The sequence below is a fragment of the Hydra vulgaris genome, chromosome 15, assembly GCF_038396675.1.
Source record: "Hydra vulgaris chromosome 15, alternate assembly HydraT2T_AEP".
NCBI lineage: Eukaryota > Metazoa > Cnidaria > Hydrozoa > Anthoathecata > Hydridae > Hydra > Hydra vulgaris.
This window is the reverse complement of record NC_088934.1, coordinates 33,922,553-33,948,430: the sequence shown is the minus strand read 5'-3', so window position 1 is coordinate 33,948,430 and position 25,878 is coordinate 33,922,553. Positions and strand designations below refer to the sequence as shown.

The window sequence follows — 25,878 nt, the reverse complement described above, 5'->3', positions numbered from 1 at the left end:
ATAGCAACATTAGCAATTTTTTTTATTACTAGATAGCTAATAGCTACAAACTGTTTTTCAGACTATTATTTTAACTTTAATTATAATGTTGACTAATACTTCAAATTGTGAGCATTTTAATTATTCTTATCTAAAAAATTAAAACAAACTCCGTTAACTCATAAATATACAGTTTAGTTAAGTTGTAAGTATGATGTCGTATGGTTTTAAAGCAAAGTACACTAGTGAAGCAATTGTTTTAAAACAATAACTCAATAAAAATTAAAAGATTGCTAAGGCACACGTCGCGTTGATGTGGCAGTGTCTTCATTACTGATGTTGATGTGGCAGTGTCTTCATTACTGATGTATTTATCTCTCACGAAGTTAATTAGTTCTATAAAACTTTTCTCAAACTCCTTTAAATTATCTCATAGCTTAATTAGGAAGCCCTATGGTGGCTGCTTCATTTTCGGTAATTTTAAAATATCATATTTCCTACGTCCAGACACCCTATGGTTGCTCAAACCATATATTGGATTTGTTATTTATCTACAGCAGTAACTCTGTTTTAAAAGTTGTTTCCTAATACTATATTAGATAATAATACTAAGGGCCGCTTTAGTAGCACTTAACAAACTTTAGTTTCAAAACCGTTTCCAAAAAATGAATCTCAGTTGTTTAGTTACAACGATTACGATTCAATCCAAATATTTTCTTGTCTTTATAGCTGCATTTTGGTTTATGTTATAAACCAAAATGCAGCTATAAAGACAAGAAAATATTTTCTTTAGATTTTTTACTTCTTAGACTTCCATAGTGTAACATACTGGTTTCTATATAATTGAATCAAAATTGTATTTAAAAATAAGGTTTTTGTTTTTCATGAATTGTTTTTGTCAAGAAAAGGGAAGAAGGGGGAGGGAGCAGAAAAGTAATTTAGGGTCCCGGATTAAAATTTTGCGGGAGGCCTATTTTTTGTCGTTACGCTACTGATATGGAGCAACGTTGATCCAACGTTATATAGTCCAACGTTGGATAATCCAACGTTATATAATCCAACGTTAATCCATGCACATTGGATTAACGTTGGGTTAAAAACATTGGATCAACGTTAATCTATTAATATTGGATCAATGTGGGGTTATATACATTTGGTTAACAGTGATCCATACAGATTGGATCAACTTTGATCCCTATAGAATAGATCAACTTTGAGTTTTGATTGGAAAGACAACCAACTTTTGCGATGGTTTTACAAACGTTGGACCATTGTAATTTTACTTACTATTTTTAATCATGTCGTTGTTAAGGTGTTTATTAAAATAAATATGATAAAACTAACATTGGATCAACGTTGTATTTGCATCTGAGAAAAAAACCGACGTTTTCGATGTATTTATATACGTTGGCCCAACGTAAGTGTGCTAGCTGGGCAGGGCCATCTTAATGACGGGGTGTAGGGAGATGTCTAACCTCCCTAGAAAAATTTAATTCAAAAATAAGTCGTCAAATTTAGACACTTGAATTTTGCAAAAAGTTTCAAAATCTCTTCACATCGGTCGAACCGGCAAAGCATGTTACGTTAATGTGTTAATGTTGGTTGATTTAACTATTGAGAGATCATTTGAAGCTGAAGCATTGTAATCAATTAGTTTAGATGCTGCTAGATTTTTGAACTTGATGCGTCACTATTTTCCTCAAAGCAAACTACTGGTTAGCCTTCTGGTGTCAAAACAACGCCATGATCTTGTTGGTTAAGATGCAAAGCCAAGCCCTATTCAGTAACAAGTTTTTCGTCGCGTGATCCTTTAAGAACCATTTGTAATTTCTATCTGAGCTTGACTGTAAGTTAACAAAGTTGATTTGGTTAAGTTGATTAAAGCGTTAGATACAAATGGGCAAACAATGATTCTTTTTCTGGTAATTGTTTTTTGACTGACACACATTGCGGAGCTTAAAAACTCTTGCATATCTAAAGAAGGTATTAGATAATTCAAATTAAAACTATACAGCATTTTATCTCTATCTATATCGCCAATCAACTGATGGGTTTTCCAAAGTATATGGTAAAAATTTCCGTTAGCACTGTTTTAGAAATAGTGAAGTCAGACTTCACTATTTGAAGTCTGACTTCAGTTTTTGAGTCAGACTCTCTGAGTCAGATTTGGAGTCAGACTCTGAGTCAGATTTGGAGTCAGACTCTCTCTTCAAAATCAAATATTTTTTATTGCCTACTTTTTTCTGATATATTATAAATATGTTTTATGACTACGTAAAATTTTACGCAATAATTAACTAAAGAGTTTGCAAAGCCAGAGAGAGAGAGAGGTGTAAACTTTTTTACTTTTACGTTTAATTTTATACAGCGTAGGAAATTTTCATTTCTTTATATTAATAGAATTTATCTTAGGGCTTAACGATAAGACATAATAATTTATCTTCTTGCACATGCTATCAATATATATTTTAATAATATCTTACGGAATGCATATATTTATTTAGCAAAAAATTGTATTAAAAATAACAACTCTTTTTTGTAATAAAATAGAATAAAAGCTTTGACCAAATTTCTTATTAATTTTCGTGGCTTGGTTACTAAGTTTGACTTTTTTTTCTTGCCCTGGTAGTATAAATTTTTTTTTTCTATAAATATTTAAGTTTTTTTTTCTCATTGACTATTCATACATATATAGTTTTACACAATCGAATTTAGGAATATGCATTCTTTGGTTATTATTAGATTTATTGCATAAAATCAATCAAATTAATTATATTGGTCCAATGCACAGTGATTAAAATAACTTAATTAGGCCAAAAGTTTCTTTTTTTTAGTTTTAAATCAAAATTGCTGAAAATTCGCTATATGATGTAAAAAAAGATGTCGACAAGGAAAGAAGATTAAAGATCTTTAAAATTGGGTCAAATATGGTCAGGAAGGGGAGAATAATTTTTTTTGTAAAAAAAAATCATAAAACCGAAAAGTAAATTATACTCTTATAAAAAAGTTTTGTTCCAAAATGTCAGGAAAACCTCTCAAAACATAAAAGTTAATTTACGTCGTATTACCTTTTACGTCGCTAATTTTTTTTATAAAATGAGCTTTTTAAAACCACATTATTTCAAAATCGGGCATGTTGGGGCAGCTAACTTTTTTGGTTTCTTTTAGTTTGATACAAACTCTCTTTAAAAAAAAAATGGCTTCTCGAAGGAAGTCAAAGGTAAAAAGTCCTAGCTCCATAAAAGTTTAAATTCGTTAAAATTGCATTTTTTTAAATGCATTTCTTATTGCATTGTATAAATACATATTCAAATATTTTTATAAATTAAGATAAAATTATCTATTATCTTTGCATATAATGAAAACTAAAAAGAAAAGGTTTTGTATTTAGAGACAAATTTAAGTAATGATAAAATTTTAATGATAAAAATAGCTGTTTTGATCACTTTTAATCATATATTAATGTTTAAGTATATTATTTCGATACTTCTTTTTTTATACCGCTATATTCATAAGAAACTGTAAAAAATAGTTTACTCAAAAAACTGTATTTTGGCCAAAGTGTTTCTTAATTACTGTGCTATGGTCTAAATGGATAAAAAAAAATAAGTATTTTTATAAATTTGGTATTTGATTTGATTAATAAAATAATTTTTTAAACATACTGTAAAGTATGTGTTTTTTTGTTTGTTTTTGTAATAAAAGAGTTAAAACACTAAAGTTTAAGAATTTACATTTAAGAGCAAGAAAATATGTTTAAAAAGTTATTATTATAATTAGATACTTTAGTAATGCATTCATAGCATTTATTACAACGGAATTAAAAAAATTCCATATTATTTTGTAGAAAAATATCATTTTGAAGCATTATTATAATGTTTTGCTTGTAATACCAGTTATTTGATGCGTAAGAAAAAAAGTGCTCACTGGTAGGAAGTGTACATAAAATAACTTTAGAAATAAAATACAGTATTAAAACTCCTGACTTCTTAAAAGACCATTGTAAGGCGCTTTTAGCTATTATTTTAGTAATATGTTGTAAAATGCAGTTGTGGAATAGTGGTTAAAGTTCCGGCTCTAGCCATTTATGCAAAATTTGTACGGAAAGAGGAAGGAAGCGCGTTTTCGAGTATCTTAATGACTAAAAAAAAAATCTGAAAGTTGTACAATAAACTCAAGCTTGAATTACATTTGGAAATAGCTGAATCTATTTGATTTTTAAATGTCATTTGATGATCAAAAATCACACCAAGTATCTGTTTTCCTAGACTTAATTGTAGCTCCATCTAAGATTATTGCAGTTTTTCTCTGTTAATTCTTTACCTGGTGGTTTAAATATAATAAGTTAAGCTTTACTTGTGTTTATTAATAGTTCAACTTTTTAATACCCATTAATAATTTATCTTCTTCATGATCAAAAATAGAATTGAATTTTTTTTTTGATTTCCTTGTCACCCTAATAAATAAAATTAATGATCAATTTCCCTACTCTTTTAGATCCATCTTTTTTTTTCTCGGCACTTTTCAAAGATTTAAAAACTTTTATATTTTAAATCCAACAAGATGGCGCTCAAAAAAGAATTATTTGGAAGACAACAAGAACAAAAAAAGCTTAAGTAATATTTGTTCTTACTTCAATCAATTGTGTATTATTTTTAATTTCTTTTTTGTGTTTTATGTATCTTTAAACACTCTTTTATTATTATATATTGGAGTGACACAATTAATTTGAGAAAACTTGTTTTTTCATTGGACGTAGTTTAAAAATTTTCTTAGAATAATTTTTGAGAATTTATTTAGAATAGCACGTCAAAAAATCAAGTGTCAATTAAATGACATTCCTTAATTTGAAATTTAACAAATATAATTTGTAACAATTGGTAGGGATACCCTGATTTTTAATAATTCGATATATTTTATGGATTAGTTTTAATATGCTATCATATCAACTTAGGTTGATACTTCGATACCTCATTTTTTTGTTTGCAACATTTTAGTATACAAAATAAAATTCAATTAAAAACAACTGTTGATGTTATTGGTTTAAAAATTTTTGTTGAGCCACGTGATATTATATTGTGATATTATTTGATAGTCATGTGATACTATTTTGTGTCAATTTAAGCAAAGAATTTAAGAATGGACCGATAGGAAATTTAATATCGTTAAACTAATTATTAAAAGAAATGCTGTGTTGTAATATTTTCAACTATCATGTAAACTATGCAAAAATAAGTTGAACAGATCAATTATCTAATTGTACAATTTGCAACTTATCGTTTAATATTGGATATTGCTGGCCTAAAAAAAAGCAACATCGAATGAGTCAAATGCAAAAAAAAAAAAAGTTAAAACCATTCTGTGTGATGCCCCAGCAAGATCGTTATAAAAAGACACTTTTAGTCATATTGGATATTATTCTTGCGAAAGCTGCCGCATCAAATATTCTTGGGGGAAAATGGTTGTGTTTAAAGAACAAAAATTTGGGAAGAAAAAAGATTATGTGCCGTTTAAGTGCCCGTGGTAGACGCATCATCAGAAAGTTAAGTTTTCTTTCATCTATATTAATTTTGATAATAATTTTCTAAAATGGTTCTAATTGTTGATAATATAACTATATAATTCAGTTTGGTTAAATGTTTACCACTTTTTATTTCTTAGAAGAAGTAGTCTTCAATCAAATATCTTTTTTGTAGCGCTTTTAATGGCTGGTAAATTTTATTCAGTTTTTTGACTTGCACATTTGACTTTGGAATTCTCTCTCTTTTTTTTAACATCAAAATTTTCTTCGATCCAGTATATTGGTCTTAAACTCTTTTGCCGGCTTTAAGTAAACTTAATTAGGAATGGCTTGCAGGCTTGTAGAGAGAAAATTTGTTTAAAAAAAGCAAAAAAAACCTGTAATCGTAAATTTGATTGAAGGTGAAATCTCAAAATTTAAAAAACTTGAAAGGATATCAATAAATAAAAACCCATTGATTTGGTAGACAAAAAAAGAAGTCATGTTTCCATTTTTAAGTAGAATTGCAAGAGCAAAAAGAAATGAAAGAAAAAATTTGGAAAAAAAATTGAGAAACAACTTCTTGAAATTCCAGCATCGAGTGTATTAGCAGAACGTATTTTTAAAATATGCTGATCAACCGCATTTTTTAAAAAACGTTATTTTTAAATAATTATTTCACGTAAAAATAAATAATTATTTTTCATAAAATTTTTTACAATTTATAAATCTAAATATTCTCTAATAAATTTACTTTTGACTTACTGTTAGTCTGCTTTTTGGGGCTTGCTTTTGAGTCTTGCTTTTTGAGCTTCTTTTTAATCGTTTACTTGTTACTTTTCACACTTTACATTTTTGTTCTTTTAAAACACTCACTGTCGACCGTGGTCTCTGATTATGACGCTCTATTTGGAGTTAAACCGGTTTCTGCTGATTTTGGTATGCATTTTCTGTAAGAAAACTATCTGTTGGAGGTAAACCAATTAAGAAAACTATCTGTTGGAGGTAAATTAATTTGATAATAATAAAGATTGAAAAAATCAGTAAGGTAAGTTTTTTAGTAACTATTTTAGTTGAATATAGTTTTGTAACTTTTACTCAATTTTAAATTGCTTTTAAACTCTATGTTGCCACACTTTAACTCCTTAAAACAAACCTTAAAAACGCTAAGCTTTAGGTAAAGATTGTAAAAAACAACTATTACTTAACTTTATTTATGAAAGCAACTACCACCTAACTTGCTTTATGAAAATTACTTTTGGCAGAAGTTAAAGTATATTTTTTCAAACTTAGAAGTTTGACTAATTTTAGTGAGACTAAAAAAGTAAATTTTACAATTTTTAAAAAAGTGATCAAAATACTTTTTGCATTTAAGATACTTTAATTAAAATTAAAAGCCAGAATAAATACTAACATAAAATTATTACTAGCGTATAGTAAATAATAACGTATAATCAATACAAACGTATTAAAAAAAATTTTAAAAGTCCCGATTATTGATAGTAAACCAATCTTCGAGCTCACAGTGTATAATTAAATTTTTATCATTTTAATAAATATTTTTAGTAATTATTATGTTGTTATTTTGAATGATTTCATAAGGCGTCTCAAAACTTAACACAAGCATTTCTTTAAGTCAAATAATATCTCATGACAGGAATATTATTGACTTAACGACACAATGTTTGTTTTTAAAGTATGAGGACTAAGTTTAATAAATAAGGGATGTGATGATACTGTTCATAAAAATGAATTAAAATGTTTCAATGCAATGGTTATTTAAAGTCAGTTTTTGTCACTAGCAACTGTATTCGTCTCACATTCGCGAATTTTTCATATACGATAAATCTCGAAAAATAGGGCTAGGGATAATTTTAGTAAAGTAAAATTTGTATAAAACACGACATTTGTTGACTTTTCACTTGGTTAAAAAAAATGTCAAAAAATGACTAAATGAAGTAAATTTTTGAAGGCTTTTTTTAAAAGAAAACTAATCTTATTTTTTAGGACAATTGTTTAAAAGAAAAAATGGTCACATTTCCTAAAGGAAATGTGACCATTTTTTACGGTCGTAACATGCATTTAAAGTTGGGCAAATTCAATTCTGTGGAAAACTTTATGAGAATTTCGAATTTGCAAAAAATTAGTCATTTTTATATCTTTTGTTATTCCTTTTAACACAGCTTTTTTAATTAAGATAATAATTTTCTGTTTTTGTTTGCTTAACTTTAGAGGGTAATGTACTTGCCCGTATAATATTAGCATAGGTGATGTTGCAAGTACAAAAACATTTAAATTTAAAATGGCATTAATCTTTTTAACTTGAGAGTGTTGTGTACTTGCCCATGTAGTGTTGGCATATTTAATGTAGCAGTTAATTAAGCTATAAGTAATTAAATAATTATAAATTAATATAATAATCTACTTCATTATTATGTATATTTTTAATTTAATATATTTATATTTTATATGGGTAAGTTAAAATTTTTATCAATAAAAATTTCCTACGTTTTTATATTTATATAGGACTTTTTTTATTTATTTACATAACTTATTATATTATTATATTAGATATAAACATAAATAAATATTGAAGGGACAAATAATATGTCTATAGTTTCAAATCTTTAACAGAGGAAATAAAACAGAGGGTTAGAAGGCTGCATCTCTCTTCTTTTTATTTATGCCGTTATTTCCCCCTCTCTTCTTATTTATGTCGTTATTTTCCCTCTTTAATTTATAAACAACTTATAATGTTTTTATAAGTTTTTAAAAACTCATAAAAACATTAACGAATTTTTTCAGATTAAAATATCCTACTGGAGTTAAGATCACTCGATCATTTTCGATTAAAATCACTATTTTTTTCAGAGTAAAATGTTTTATTGGAGTTAAAGTCACCATACTACGCTACTACATATATAAATAAACATGGCTATTTCGTTTTAAAGTTCAAAAATTATTCGTTTTAAAGTTCAAAAAACATCCGGTCCTGTAATCATTTTTAAGCCAGTTCTCGTAGTACTGTATCCTTGTTTATCAGCTTTAAATTAAATAAATTAATTTCATTAAAAGGAGGTTTATTAATAGAATAAAAGGCTCGTAATATTAAAAATAGAACTACATTGAATAATATACTTTTGTATTTTTATATAATTTACGAAGGATATTATATAATCGATAATTTTTTTTGTGTTTAAAAAAATCTCTAAGAAAAAGAACTGAATACTTGATTAAATAGAGTGGAGGAGTATTCTAACCTAAATAAATAATAAATTACTTTTATTTCGGCTATTTCTTCTACTAAGTCGTGATTAATCGGGATTTATTTAAATTCATCAACAAATGTCCGAATATTTTGTAGGTTTGCAAAGGATGTTTAGCAAACATATACTGAAAATATAGGATTTCCGAAGCATGAATTGGATTCGGGTACAAGTCGCAAAACAACCGTTTTATTCATTTTAATATTGAATTTGGTGTCATAGAAATCTTATGTACAAAGTTCAAAGTGCGCATAGGATGATTTGTACGACGATTTTATTGTATCAATACTTTAGTATATTTGTTTTGGGTTAATTAGCTGTTTCTTATATAGTCTTAAATGATTCTAAGCACATTACAATATTAGGGGAAATAAATATCCTCCACGTAAAAATATTATGTTTTGAATGGACAGTTTGATTTGTTAAAAATAAAGTTTAAGTAGTTCTATTTTAAAATATTGAAAGAGTATTATAAAGTTGTCAGCTTACCCACATGCTACTTAGATATACCAAGAGGTTTTTAAGATTACTGTAGTTAACCTATTTTAACCATTTTGACAACAATTAAAGACAGTCTGGTTCATGCAAACTGAATAAAGATATTCTAAATGAAAGATATACTGTTAAGATGTTTAAAAGTTAACCTTTTGTTCCTGGGCGTGGTTAGACACTTGCCAAAAGTTTTCAAAAAAGCTAAAAGCTGTTATTTTTTAAAATGCAATTAGAATAAATAGTTTTATATAAGTTTATAAATATCTTTAACAATAAAAAAAAACAACCTGAAAATCCGTTTTCATGACAAGTGAAGTTGCAAGTTTGTGTCTTGATAATGTATACGTTCTAATAAAGAAGTATTAAACAAGTATTATAAAGGACACTATTGTTCTTTGTATGCTATCTTTGATTGATTTGTTTTTGCTGCCAATTTTCTGCCATTGCTAAAAATCTATGTTGAAAATCATTCAAGTCTTTGTTTATGCATTCATTCCTTCATTTGACAGTTTTCCTTGTGTCATTTTCTTGTTTATTTAGAATGGTTAAAGAAACTTAAGTATATATATATATATATATATATATATATATATATATATATATATATATATATATATATATATATATATATATATATATATATATGTATATATATATATATGTATGTATGTATGTATATATATATATATATATATATATATATATATATATATATATATATACATACATATATATATATATATATATATATATATATATATATATATATATATATATATATATATATATATATATATAATTATGTATTTAGATCTCACATATAAAAAATGACTGACATTTCTTTACAAACTGCTGATTTAAACATGTCTCCAGATATAATTATGGGAACATTGCAACAATTAAGTAAAGTTCAGCAATGTCTTTCAGCTTCACTTAACAGCATTAATTGTCATGAAAAATGTGAAGCGTCCAGTTTTACTGCAATACAGGAAACAGATTACAACAAATGTCAAAATGAAAATGTTGAACAAGAAGTCAAAATAGAGAAAAGTTTACATACATATAGTAAGCAAGAACGTGCCAAGATGCTGGCTGATGGTTACTCTTTCGGTAATTAGATTTAAATAATATATGCTAATGATTGAATGTATTTTTTTGAATAGTTTTTTGAGTATTAGTTTTAACAAAATAAAATTTTAAAACAAATGTGATTTAATACATGAAAAAATGAATAAAATAACTTCTAGTAACCAATAATTTACATTTTTTATAAGTATAGAGTAATTTAAGTAATAGTATTTGATTAATTAAACCACATGACATTTACAAATTTGGACCTCTTGTATTTCCAAAATGTATTATGACATGAGTTATAAATATTAAATAGACTTTTGATTCTGAGTTATAATGTATTTCGACATGAGTTATAAACGCATTATGACATCATTTATCAATACTGAATAGACTTTTTGAAATGACAATACCAAAAACAACTAATATATCCAGTAAGAAAAAGTGCTATACGAAGTTTTAAATAAATTGAATAATAGATTAGAAAAATAATGAATTAAGTATTTGTAAAAAGTGAAATGTTTTAATTTACCTTACAAAAAAATTTTTTTATTATTATTATTATTATGAAGAATGGTTGAAAAAAATTATTTATTCTTACTAATCTTAAATATAGAAAAAAGAATCTTCTGTTTTTAAAAAGCTTTTGTTTTTAAAAGTCTTTATAATAGACTTCATAATGCAAACATAATTTGCAAATTAAAACCAAACAGATCTTATTTATGTGTCCATAATATTTATGTATTTAGATTTTATAAGTTTTAATAAATACTGTTGTTTGAAACTAGCATTATCCAACAATGGCAATGATTGCTCCAGAAAACTATAAACTTTTTAATTAGAAAGTTTTTAGTTTACTAGCAAACACAGCAAAATATAGAGACTTTTATAGATATAAATATAGAGATGTTTAAAATTTCTATTGTATTCTTGTTTATAATTATTTTTGTTGTAAACCTTTATTAAAAAATCTTATTTATTTCGGCTTTTATCAAATATAAAGTTAAGCATAATTAAAGAACTATAAAATGGATTATATATAGTGTATACATTATATTTAGTTAAATATCTTCAGTTCAAATAAAAGTTATTATTTTAAAATAGTGGGAAGCAGTGTCTATTACTGAGTTTATAACATGAGTTAAATTATAAGTCTTCTCTGCTTTAAGAAAGTTTTAAGACAAAATGCAATGACAAAACTTTGATAATATGGATATTTTATGAAAAATATATGAGAAAAACTAGCTATTGAGATAATTTAGCTTTTTAATCATCTTGTGGCTTTTTAAACATCTTAAAAAACTAGTCATTGAGATTTTTAAACATCTTGTTCTTGAGGGTTTATTAGACTGTATATCAGGAGAAGTAACTTTCTCAGTCTTCTCTGCTTGCCTAGCACTTTTGCGCACAAACTCTTTCACACTCATTTACACGCCTGCAAAAACTTTGGCAAGCATTTAAAAAAGTGCTTGTCAAAAAAAAAAAAAAGCGTTTTTTTAAAATTGCAACTAATCTTTTTTGGTTATCAAATACTTTTTTGAAAAATTGTGAAAACACTCTTATGTATGAATTTTTTTCATTTTATTTTCTTTTTTTTTGTCATTTTTATTTTAATTATTTTAATTTAGAACTCAAATAAGATGTCCATTTTCATGTTTTTGTTTTAATTATTTTATTTAGAATTTAAATTAAATGTTTGTCTTTTCTTTTTAATTTTAATTGTTTTGTTTAATATTTATATAAAATGTTATTTTTTTGCTAAGTTTTTTTTTAATTATTGCTGGGTTTTTTTAAAATATTTCATCTAGTATTTAATTCTTTTCGCTGTTTTTATTTTATTCTTTATGCATTCTTTTTGTTGTTTTTATTATAAGTTAGATTGCAAGAAAAGATGAGTTTTTAAAATCACGCATGCCAGCCTTAAATTGACCATCGGATTAGCACTTTTTCATGCGCTGGCATTAAATTTAAAATGTCTCTTCTTTTTGTATAGAAGGTTAGCTAGGTATTGTTGTTGGAGGCAATTAGTTATACAAGATGCTGTTCATTATTGAATTCCCATTCAAATGATGTGGGTTTGAAGCTACTTTGTTGGTTTTGTTTAATTTGTCTTGGTTTTCATTTCTATTGTGTTGCTAATAACAATTTTATCAATGTTCGAGACATCTGACTGTTTTTGGATTGATTCTGTTTGTGGATTTACATCTTGTAGTATGGCAAGATCTTTTGTTGAATAATATACCATTAACTCCTAGATGGCATAGTTAGGAATGAATATTGTAAAATATTCTAGTGGTATTTTAAGGTGAGCAACACTTAGACAAGGCATCGACTATGGTATTTTGGTTTCTTGTTTTGTATAAAATTGTATAATTAATGTCTGCTAATTCTAAATGCCAGCGAGTAAGTTTTTCATTTTTGAATTTTGTTGAACTCTGTTTATTAAAAATATAAAAAATAGATCTTTGGTCTGTAATTATATAAATATATAGTACTGAATTAAGTGTTTCCATCTTCTACAGCATTCTACTATGGCAGTTGCTTTCTTTTCTCAACTATTGGGTGCTTTCGCTTAGCATTTGTTAGTGTTCTTAAGAAAAAGGCTACTAGTCTGCCAAGTTGTAGTAATGTTCCTCCCAATATCTGTGTCAAAGACATCTGTTTCAATAGTTAGTTCAACTTTGAAGTTGGAGGAGGCTAGGCAACCTTCTACAAATTCAATTTTAAGCTTTTTAATGGGGTTAGGCTTCTTGTCTCTTTCTTAAGTAAATCCTAGAGTCAACTCGGTGCAATTTTTGTATCCATTTAGTGTAATAGGTAAACAAACCTATCATTCAGTTTAGTTTTCTTTTAAGGATTTTGGGTCTTGCATATTCATAAGGGCTTTGTAAGTTTTTTAAATTTGCTCTTTTCTTTGTTCATTTCTATGTTGGCGATTTTAGCTGCATTGAGAAAGCATCTAAAAATTTTATCGTGCTCTTGGGCAACATTTCCACTGATAGTTATATTATCAAGTATTTTTTTTCCAATTTATTAGCCTTAACAAATTCATCCATAACCTGCTGAAAAATTGGTACACGTTTGAACAACCAAAAGGTAAATGTTTGAATCGTATAATCTGTCATTAGCTTCAGATGCGGTAATCTTCGAATTGTATTTTCACGTGATGATACGCCAATTTTTGGTCAGTTGCGCTGAAAACTTTATTCAAGTCATCGATTCAGGGTGTTTAGTATGAATCAAGTGGAGTGTGCAGGTTAATTGTATTTGCTGGTTAATTGTATTGATCATAAGGCAGATTTTGTTTCCTATTGATACTACAAAACATAACATAAGGAATAGGCTATGACTCACTTGAATTATTTCATGTTTTAGCATACAGCTTATCTTGTCTGTTATGAGGGAGTTATTTTTGGGAACTGGTTGTTATGTTGTATTGACCGGTTTATTTTTGTAAATATCAACTCCAGGTATTAATGTATAAGTGGTACATTTCATGCTTTTTGTCATCAGACAGAGGTTTAATGGCTCTTTGTTTCTTTTGAAATTAATAGTAATTGAGGCATGTTGTGTTGATACGTTCATTCCAACAATTAGCCATGTCACCAAGTTGTCTACATCAAAGAATTGTATGTTCTACAACAAAGAGTTGTATGTTCAATTTTTCACTAGCTAATAACAAATCTTGGAAACTTTCTTTAACTTTTAATGATGAGTTATCTGACAATGATACCTTTTGGACATTAGAATTTCGGATGTTGATCATTGCCACAACAAAAACAATGGTTTAGTAAGGATATGACTAGCTGCAAAAGTTGGTAGCGGGATGTTAGCTATCCTGGATGTTGTCAAATTCAGAGAATCCTTGGTAAATTCTATTGTAAGTGCTGTTTATAAAGTATCTCTAGACTGTAGTAGCTTCAAGGAGTAGTTGTCAAATAGAAGGTGATAAATTCCAGTAATAAAATCGTCACATTAGCTAATTACTATATTGAACTGCTGTTAGGGTTTCTGTTGCACATTTTCTTTTGTTACTTAAAAGATCAAAGTTTTTGGTGCATCATGATAGCTGTTAATCATTGTTGATATTTGTTATTGATGTACTTGTATTTGTTATCATTTTTGATATTTGTTGTTGATGCGTTTGAAAGCTTTCACTCTGCATAGAACAAATAAAACTTGAAGTTTTCAATTTTCTGGAATTCTAGCTTTATCTAGATAAATTGATTGCATTTTTTCTCAGTATATATTCTTCTTTGTTTGGTTCTTTGCATAGTATTTTTTTGAATATTTTGGCATCCGTTCTAACTTTATATTTGATAAAATTGTTGTAAATCTTAATAAAAAGTCCATTTCATATATTTTGGCTTTTATCAAATATAAAGTTAAACAGAATTAAAGAACTAAAGAATGAATTATACAGTAGTGTCCATAAATTTGCGGACAATTTAAATAAAATTGAATTTCACTAATATTTCAGCATGTAACTAAATCCAATATATTACATACCAAATAAAAGATTTTCATGTTTACCGCTATAGTTTGAAAGAATATGTTTAACTAATTTATGTACTTTAATTGATTTAAAAATTATTGATTTTTAATAAGCTCAAAAATTTACAGACACTGAAGCATTTTAAATTTTCCCCAAAAAATTGCTTGTTTATTGTATTGAAACACTTTATGGAAACAATTTAAAAGTTTCATTTATAAGTGGATGAGGCTATGGAGTATAAGAAAAGTATAATATCTCCAGTTAAAAAATTTATAGTGAGTTCAAATGGAGTATCAGTTCAAATGGAAATTTGTTTCTTAAGACAGCAAAATTTTATGGAGTTGGTAAGTCTTCTGATGGACAAATTATGGAGAGATATGAACTTACAGGATCGATAAAGATTTCAAAAAAATCAGGAAAACCACTTAAATCAACATGTTATCAGGATAAAACGCCTCGTGATACTAAGCAACAAAAAACTCCATTTGACAGCTATTGATTTAAATGAATAAATGGAACATTTTTATGGAATGAATTGTAATATTTCTACTACAAAACGTTGTTTGCAACATGTAAATGTGTTTAGAAGATGTCCAACCTAAAAGCTATTGCTTTTCCTAAAAAACTGAAATTTCGCAATCTTTTCACTGTGAAAGGATTAAAAGAACTTTAAGTTTCTTTAAACATTCCTTTCTATCTGCTGACCTCTTCAATCTACTGACATAATGTTTATTTGCTGCCAAAGCAATGAAGCCTATAATTTTATACCAAATCCTGCATTTTTCAAAACTTTTTGAAGCTTGAAAGCAAGGCAAGAACATACCTAACTTAAAGGCATATTAGAGCAAGCTAGGTCATTGCTCTTAAATTTTAATTTGCACCCTGTTGTCCAAAGAAACTTTTTATTTGTCCCACCACGAAGTCATGGTTATTAGAAAAAGATGAAATACAGGTATCTTTTGATATTGTGAACTTATATCCATCAATACCTTTAAAAGAAACCTTATTACTTTTGGATCAATTAAATAAAAACATTTCTTACAAAAACTCAACTAAACTTACTTTAACTGAAACAAAACAACTAATAGAACTTTATTTGTTTCGTTTGTTATTTTCTATGGAACAGTGAGATTCATGAGTTAGAATATTCAGGTCCAATTAGACTTTTTATTATGGTTGTTTTGGCTGAATATTTTTTGCAATACCACAAGGAAAATGCAATAAGTATGATAATGATTCCTTCAATTGATATTAAATCCTTTTATAGATATGTAGATAATAGCCACTCTAGGTTTTCTAATTTAAAGCAAGCAGAACAGTTCTAAACAATCCTGAACAGTCAACATCCCCTTTAAAATATAATATTGAAGTTTAAAACAAAAGTAAGATACTTAACTTTCTAGATATAACTGTAATTAATAATGCCCAAGGAAAATATGAGTTTGAGGTTTACAGGAAAGATGTTATAACTAATATCCAAATCAAACCTCATTCTAATCACAATCCCAAAATTTCAAAAGCAATATTCAATGGATACAAACACAGAGCCTACTCAATATGCAGTAAAAATCATGTTCAAGAAGAGATAAATTTCTTAATTAAAGTGTTCACTGAAAATGGGTACGATGAAAAAATGCTGAAAGACATTTCTTATAAGGTTTGAAAAATACGTTTAACAAATAAAGATAAAATCCATGCAAACTCTAATAACCTTCCTACAATCTCTTTACCATGGATACCAATAATTTCTCCTAGGCTTAGAAAAACATTCAGAAAAGCTGGTTACAGAACTGTTTTTAAATCAAATGTCAACTTAAAAACATTAATGTCTATAAACAAATCAAAATTACCATACACTAGCCAACCAGGAACCTATTTAATTAAGTGCAAATGCTCTAAATGTTGGTGAATCAAAACAAATGAACATGGGTTCAGCAACACCAAAATTTTTTGATTGAAGGCAAGTTAAACCAATCTGCATTAGCTTTGCATAGAGTAAATTGCAATTAGGATATTGAATGAGATAAAGCTAAAACACTTCAAGTGAAGGCTAAAAAATTTGATGGAAAAGTCTGTGAAGCCTTTGAGATACAAAAACATCAATGTTCGCCAATGTACGGTGGTATAAATTTAGAAAAGGGACAATATGTTAATTTTTAAACTTCTTTTTTTTCATATTTACGTAAAAGAAACCATTATACAGATGGTGTCAAATTTGAAAAAAAAAGTTTTGTTGCTGTTATTTAACAATCACAATTTCTTTTGTAATTATATTATACTAAAAAATTCATGGGCGCCTGTGGTGCCTGTTTTTAGCAACCTTTGGCACTTGTAAATGATAATTATTTTGAGAATTAAAGTGATGGCGGTGAAGGCAAATAAATCTTTTATATATTATGCATACCTAATGAGTGTTTATAAGTGATAAAGAATTAAAATTAAAAATTGAAGTGACTTAAAACAAATGAAAAAAAATAAAAAGTTCTAAGTTAAAAAATTTCATTGAAGAATTTCTTTATAAACTATATTACTCTCGAGTTCCTAATAAAATGATGTTTTTAAAGTAATTAACGCGCTTTAAAATAAAATAACTTCTGCATGATTAATGCGTAAGTGTTATGTCAGCATTGCACTATCAGGGAATCAGTGACCTGGGTAAATATATATTAGGTTATATGCTGATGATGCCTATAATATTGCAAAAATTTCAAATAAATTATTTAGTATTGAAAGAATTCACATTATCTGATGTTTTAAAGTAGTTTATATATATAAATATATATATATATATATATATATATATATATATATATAAATATATATATATATTTATATATATATATATTTATATATATATATATATATATATATATATATATATATATATATATATATATATATATATTTATATATATATATATATATTTATATATATATATATATATATATATATATATATATATATATATATATATATATATATATAATATCGAATTACCGTATTATATCGAGTATAATATCGAATCGATATAATATCGAGTTACCGTATTATGTTATAAATTTAATAATTATTTGATTAAAAAAGGGAAATATATGCATTTGATGCACAAGAATTAGGATTTTATTTTGGGTTTTTGGTATTTATAATAATAACGATAATAAAAAAAATTATCCATGTGATCTTTTTTTCGATAAACTAGTTTGTCTTACTTTAAAGACATTTAAATTATTTCCCTGTTAACTTCCGTGTTAACTTAATGGTTTTTCTTAACGAGACGGCAGCTTATTTAATATGCAATTGTATAACTCGTTATTAAAAATGAAATATCTCATTAAAAATCAACAGACGGCTAATCAATTTTTATAGAATAATATAAATAGTGTGTCTGCTTTGTAGTTATCAAGTTATTCAAGTTATCCAGTCATTCAAGTTTTCAAGTTTTTCTAGTTTTTCAGTAAATATAGTAATGGCATGTTCTGGTAGAAGAGTTACACTAACAACATTTTTAAGTTGGGGTAAAGATGGAGTCTGTGGAAAAGAAACGGAGGTGGAGAATGGAACAATTTTTGTTGTGAAGATATGGTGTAAATTTTGCATTCAGTATAAAAAAGAATTGCTTCGGGAGTTAAAAGGTCTGGCAAAGTCATCAGCATTAGCATTTATAGAGGGCACTACAAATGTTAAAGCTAGCAACGTATGTATTTACAACTAATTATTAAATAACGTTTTAAATTTTTTTCTAATGTAATTAATATAAGAAAAAACAAATGATCCGAATTTCACTAATAGTGAGAGGGAAAGTGTTATAGAATGTGTTACTGGTGTTTTTTTACAAAAACGACGAACAGCTATTTTTGATCCGATCAGCCTAAATTCTGCTACCCAAAAAAAAGATGAACCAGTAGACATAGATTTCGTTGATTCCGATTTAAGCAGTGAAAGTGAATTGGAATTATCATAATCGAGTGGAAGTGAAGAAACTGAGTTAGATTTTGAAATTGGAGAAGTTTTGCCATAATTTTTGTAAAACAATTATATATAAATAAAATATAACTATACATGTTACCTTTTTTATCTTATTTATAAAAAAAATAATGTACAGTTGTCTTCATATTATCGCTGTTATTATAACACTATATTTAATGCATTTGAATTCATTATAAATATATTTTAAAGCAATAAAATAATGCTGAATTTTAAAGTCAACAACGGTTGAATTCAAGCTTTTTTTAGTTTATATAACGCTTCTTTAATACTTGCTTATATTGTATAAGAAGTAATGGAAGCCCGGTATCTTAAAAAATTAATAGTACTTCTAAATAAAAACTTTTTATTAATTTTATTTAGAGAAATTTGATTTCAAATTTTTTTATTTACGTATCAGATTAACTATTTCCGATCAGGATAGGCTTAGGTAAAGCAAAGTTATAAAAATTATAAAACAAATTATAAACAGTTTAAGTGAGTTTTTAGTTTTCACGCCCAATAGAATGCATAAGTATATAAACAATTGAATTGAAACATTAACATTAGTTACCAAACAATTCTTAAACTATCGAACTCATTCATTTAAGGTTTAAAAAAAAAAGCTTTCAAACTATTTGTGGCTATAGCTTAAAAAAGTCGCAGTTAGATTTTGAAAATTTTATCATTCTATAAGATTTTTATTCACTAGAAACGAAGGAACTAAAGAAGCACGATATACTAAAATATACTAAAATAAACTTTGGTAAAAAAATATACTAATAATATACTAAAATAGACTTTGGTAAAAAACTCGTCAGGATGCTTGAATAAGGAAACGTGATGAAACGCCATGTTTGTTTCTATGATTTTTTCCGTCGTTTTCAAGTTTATTGGTTTGCCTATATCTGGAATAAAGAAAAAAAATGAACATGAAACTAAATAAAGTTCACTCAAATAACAAATCTAAATAAAAGCAACCATAAAACAACTAATCTGCGTGAAACGAAAATAGCTCTGAGCAAATAAAAAACTTTGAAAAACAATTATTGAAACTTGAAAAGTATCCAACTCATTTACTTTTATTAATAAAAGCTTTTTTTTTCTAATTAGCTCTCAAACAATTTTCTAAGTTATTATTTTAGTTCAATTCACAAAATGTTTCATATTCAATGATATTTTCATTCAAAAATAGAAGATAAATTTATAAACTTTAAAAAAAAAAATAAAAAAAAAATGTAAAGTTGTAAAAGCCCGTGCGAGATCATCGAGACGGGGGCCCTCCTAGCCTGCAAAGTCTATTTGTGACGGGCTTTTCATAGCCCGTGCGGTTTTGACTCCTGCCGAAGCCTGTATATATATATATATATATATGTATATGTATGTATATATATATATATATATATATATATATATATATATATATATATATATATATATATATATATATATATATATATATATATATATATATATATATATATATATATATATACCCACAGCTACTGTGTTTTGTCAGAATAGTGGATAAAGTTAACAAAACACTTGCTCAGGAGTGTAACATATTATTATATTAGTAAAAATTTTAATATTAATGTTCAAGAGAATATAATTTAACATTCAAGAGTTTTCTAATGGAATAGTTCACCATTCACCATTATATAAGATTTTAGTTTTTTCTTCTAAATAGTTGTGTTTTTTTCGTTACGGATGATATTTGGAAGTATATCCCAAAGTTTACCATCCTGATTATCAGAGTTGATAGGTTTAAACAATTTAGTTAAACCTTTTAACCATGGTTATAGCTGCTTTAAAAATTTAAAAATTTAAAAATTAACTTCTTCTAAATATATTAATAAATTAAATTTTAAAATTACATTAAAAAAATATAATATTTTTTAAATATATATTTTGGATTGGAGTCTTTAAAACAACTGCTTTTTTTAAATAATTATGAAATCATATTATAACAAAAGTTTTATAAAAAAAAGTATTGATTTTAACTTTTCATTTAAGAAAGGCATATGCTTGACAGATTGTGGACATTTTGTGGAATAATATCAATGTTTATATTAACAGTACAATTGGTTTTCAGATTTGATCCTACAGATGTTGTTGGCATAGTTATAGCATTAGGTAAATTTAATATATACATTTTTTTGTAGTAGTTTCATATGTATATAAATATATATAGTGTTCAGTTTTTATGACCCTGCAATGTTTACAGCCCCCTCAAATTGAGATGGGGTTAAAACTTAATATGGTCATGGTTTTTGAAAAATAAGAGATTATTGCATGAAACTTGAAATTTGTTGATGAATATAAATTTAGATAAAAATAGTAAAGAAAATATTTTATCAACTTGTTACTCTCACATTAAGGGCTGGGTTGGTCCAAAAATTAGGGTTTTTTGTTCCCAAGCTCCAATCACCCCAACTCTTTGCAAAACATTCTTTTTTGATATAAGCATAAGCATACAAAATTTTGGAGTTTGTACAATGCCTGTAAGTGTCAAAACTCAAACATCTAAAAATCCAGTGTACACCACTGATATATATGTATATATAAATATATATATATATATATATATATATATATATATATATATATATATTAGGGTGGCCCTAAAAACAATTTTTTTGAAAAAAATCTGCTCCCACCCTTTAAATGTGTTCTATATAATACAAAAACACTAGGTTTAAAATTTTGTTGAATAAAAAATATTTTTAGAGGTCCCCCAAAACCCTTTAATATTTAACGGGTCCCTAATATTTAAAAAAAAAAAGTTTCTCAAAAATAGGTCAACCTGGTACTCAAATGAAGTGAAATTATATAAAAATTTCAAAAATAACATTTATTTTGAAATAATAAAGTTATTTTAGGTTTTACTACGTAAAAATCTTGTTTTTTAGCAAAAAATGAAATAAGTGAATTTTTCATAATAATTGTGATAAATAAGTTTAAATTTCAAATTTATTTTTCAAAATGAATAATATTTTTGAAATTTTTATATAATTGCGCTTCATTTGAGTACCAGGTTGACCTATTTTTGAGAAACTTTTTTTTTGAAAATATTAGGGACCCGTTAAATATTAAAGGGTCTTGGGGGACCTCTATAAATATGTTTTTTTCAAAAAAAATTTAAACCTAGTGTTTTCGTATTATATAGAACACATTTAAGGGGTGGGAGCAGATTTTTTTTAAAAAAGTTGTTTTAAGGACCACCCTAATATATATATATATATATATATATATATATATATATATATATATATATATATATATATATATATATATATATATATATATATATATATATATATATATATATATATATATATATATATATATATATATATATAGCAAAAAATATATATTTATACATAACATCAATGCTTTTATTAAAACTATTAATATTATAATAATTATTAATATAAAAATAACTGTTATAAATAACATAAATGTTATATTATATATAGTTTTATTATTATATCATTTTATTAACGGTATTTAAAACATATAACATAAATGAACATATTAAAAGGTATAGCATAAATGCATACATTTATATATAAATACTTTTATTTTAAAACATATAGCATAACAGCAGCTATTGTAGAAAAATTTTTTTGGCAGTGGTACCCTCCCTCCTGTCCCGGAGAAATTTAGCGGAAAATTAGCATTTTTTCTCAAAAACTATATTTCCCATAAAAAATGTAAAGAAAAAAGGTCCTCATATTTTAATTTGGGCGGCGCCCAAATAGGGTTGACGCTATCGAAAACGGTCTATAATAGACCCTGCATAAATGTATGTATTTATGCATAACTTAATTGCAGTATTAAACCTATTTATACATATAACATAAATGCACATATTAAAGCATGTAGCATAAATGCATATATTTGTACATAGTTGTATGTGTTTAAACATATAGCATAAATTCATGTATTAAAACATAAAGCATAAATGCATGTATTTAACATAACATGTTTAACATGTTATATTAAGTTAACATTCATACATAACAAATATACATATAAAAAAAAAATACTTGTTACAAATTTTTGCTTCTCTCAACTCTCTAGCTTTGAAAAACAAAACATGACAAACATGGCCGCTGCACAAAGAAGCGATACTTCATTATGATCAATCAGCTCAAAACTCATACTGTATTCAAACAAATTTTTTTATTAAAATGCTGTGTATATATTCAAGTCATTAGAGCTAATTAAATTGTATTTCAAAAATGTTTATATAAAAATTTTAACTAAAATTAATATTAAAAGAATTTATTTTAAAGTTCATTTTTCCATTATTTTAAAATGTGAGTTAAAACAAATTACGTTTTTAAAAATAAGTTAAGCGGAAATTCTCATACAGGTAGGAGATTCTTAACTTATTGTAAATTATGGTCATCATTTTTGTGAGTTATGATCGTTTTTATTACTGTGGCATAATATATAAAAAACTGAATTTCTTGATCTGTAAAACAGGGTAATGCGCAACATATGTTATCTGTAAAACAGGGTAATGACAACATTATTTGTAAAACAGGGCGATGCACAACATATGACTCCTCGAAAGTAGAATGTAAATAACAGGTGATGCGTAAGTTATTGGACAAAATAAAAAACTTCTTTTTTTTTTAAATAAAATGTTTAACTTTTTATAAAAATCAGTTATTTCTTATATGAAAAAACTCCATCATAGGCAATCATTATCTCCATTGTCTGCAATCGTTATCTCCATCATCTGCAATAGGTCTCAATTTTGCTTTGACACCTTTCATAAGCGACCGTAAAAAATTAAAATCAATTTCTTGTTATTTTAATTTAATGTGATCAATAAAAACTTGCTCTGTTGAAACTTGCCAATCTCCTTCGTAAATTTTATGTGCCAAATGTCCCCAAAAGTTTTCAATCGGTCGTGCTTGAGGCATATTCGGGAACTTAGACTCTTTACCAACGTAATTGACATATTCGTCCAATTTGGAGAATCTTTAGAATAATTAATCCATTTTTTTTTACATGAGGTTTATTTACATTTAAGATTCTTGTTCAGCTGCATTTAATCTGATTTGAAATAATTGTGTTTTAAGTAAATCTTTATATTTCATAGAACAATTATTTCTATCCATAAAACCACAAAAACAAATTAATATGCTCGAATAATTAAATTCAGATTTGTCCGATAGCATCCGCATTATCCGTTATTGTACATTTTCCACAGCTAAAACTTTTCAAACTATCATTTTACTCAAACTATTTTCATTGATAAAACATTAATTGGATGTTAATAATGTGATTCTGGTTTTAATTTTTGATCGTCATTGTATAAATTATAACATCGACTTGTAAAATTAATTGAAATTACTTTTCTTTTTTTAAATTATAAATGTATTTTTTTCGCGCTAATGAAAGTTTCAATTTTCTAAACTTCTGAAACAAAACAAAAAAAAATTAGTGATAAAAGTATTAACATTCAAATTTATAGAGTTTTATTAGCCATTTTTATTTACAAGTGTTTACTATTCAGAAAAAAAGACTGTTGAACATTATTTATAATATTTTTTAGTTTTGGTCATTTTACACATTAAATCTTTTTTTTTTCCGCTATAGTGCTGGGCGTACTAGTTACTGATTTTGCTTCCGGTCTAGTTCATTGGGGAGCTGACACATACGGAGCAGTCGACTTACCCATTATTGGAAAGGTAATAAAATAAAAATTAAAATTTTAATAAAATCTCATTTTTTCTTTTAAAAATTTAGGCCTAAATATATAACTTTTAATAAATATATAAATTTTATTGCAAAGTCAACAAGTGTAAAATATTTTATATATCGCTGTTTAGTCTTTTATTCGGCCATTCCGTGAACATCATGTGGATCCAACAGCAATGACAAGACATGATTTCTTCGAAACAAATGGGAATAATTTTATGCTAATTGTTCCATTTGCTGTTGGATTTATTTATAAAGGTTTTACACTCAGTGAACATTTATTACGGGAGCATTATCGATTTGATTTGTTTGCATATTCACTTATGTGTTTTGTTATTATGACCAATCAGATTCACAAGTGGGCGCACACGTATTATGGCCTACCAAAATATATTGAATTTTTGCAAAAATGGCATTTCATTTTGCCACGCAAGCATCATAGAATACACCATGTTGCTCCTCACGAGACATATTTCTGCATAACAACAGGTTGGCTTAACTATCCGCTGGAAAAAATCAGCTTTTTCCCAACTTTCGAAAAATTGATTGAAGCGTTGACGGGTATACCACCACGACGTGATGACATGAAATGGGCTGGTAAAAAAGTTGAATGATGTTTCTAAATAAAAAAATGTTTGAAAATAGCATCGATTTGTTGTATAAGTCTACTGCTGTCCTGCTCATCGATGTGAATGTATATATGTTAAAACAAATGATGAAGTTAGACGTTTAACCTAAATTATTGCAAATTTTACTTTATATCTCCCTAATTTACTTTATATCTCCCTAATTGTTATTAGACTTTTAATTTTGTGACATAATTAACTAGATGTTAGAGTCATTACCTCTTATTTATCAATTCTTGTAACAAAATGTCTCTTAATTTTGTTATTATTATATATAATAACACGCTCCATATTTTTATATTTGTGTCAAGTAATTGACTATTTAAAATTTTCAAAAATTTTTTAAATTTTTATTTATAATTTTTTTTTTTTTTTTTTTTTTTTAGTTTTTTACTTGGCAGTTATAGTTATAATGCTTTTAAATTTTGAATATTTAAGATATTTAGAAAAATACAAAAAAAATTAAAAAATCAAAAATAATTAAACTATTTTTTTTTTATTTTTTGGTTGAACGCATGTATGATTTTTTAGACGATATACAAGAACTTGGACATGTGAGTTTAAATATTTTTTCTTTTTAAGGTCAACTGACTAAGGCAAATCAACGCTTCAATGCGTTTATACTTGAAAGTATGAAAAAACAGAAAGAAATTGTAAAATTATTGCAAAGACTGAGGCAGATCGCGCGCGTTTACCTTAAAAGGTACGTCGTAGTTTCTTATGCACAGAATTGCATGAAAAAAAGAAAAGTAAATAGATAAATT

At 26.2% G+C, this 25,878-nt stretch overlaps 1 protein-coding gene across 1 annotated transcript; it reads left to right on the top strand.

Moving 5' to 3' along the window:
- Window positions 1–10,039: 10,039 nt before the first annotated feature.
- LOC100206277 (plasmanylethanolamine desaturase 1) lies at window positions 10,040–25,672 on the top strand. The gene is made up of 4 exons (XM_065820267.1): window positions 10,040–10,347; window positions 20,784–20,903; window positions 24,387–24,478; window positions 24,620–25,672. The coding sequence occupies exons 1-4, from the start codon at window positions 10,065–10,067 to the stop codon at window positions 25,100–25,102; spliced, it is 978 nt and encodes a 325-aa protein (XP_065676339.1). The 5' UTR covers window positions 10,040–10,064; the 3' UTR covers window positions 25,103–25,672.
- The last annotated feature ends 206 nt before the right edge of the window (window positions 25,673–25,878 follow it).

Excerpts from the sequence above, each read along its gene's own strand:
- LOC100206277 (XM_065820267.1), top strand. The coding sequence starts at position 10,065 with ATGACTGACATTTCTTTACAAACTGCTGATTTAAACATGTCTCCAGAT. Across the intron at positions 10,348-20,783 it reads GGCTGATGGTTACTCTTTCG|AAAGGCATATGCTTGACAGA; the intron begins GTAATTAGATTT and ends TTTTCATTTAAG. Across the intron at positions 20,904-24,386 it reads TGGCATAGTTATAGCATTAG|TGCTGGGCGTACTAGTTACT; the intron begins GTAAATTTAATA and ends TTTCCGCTATAG.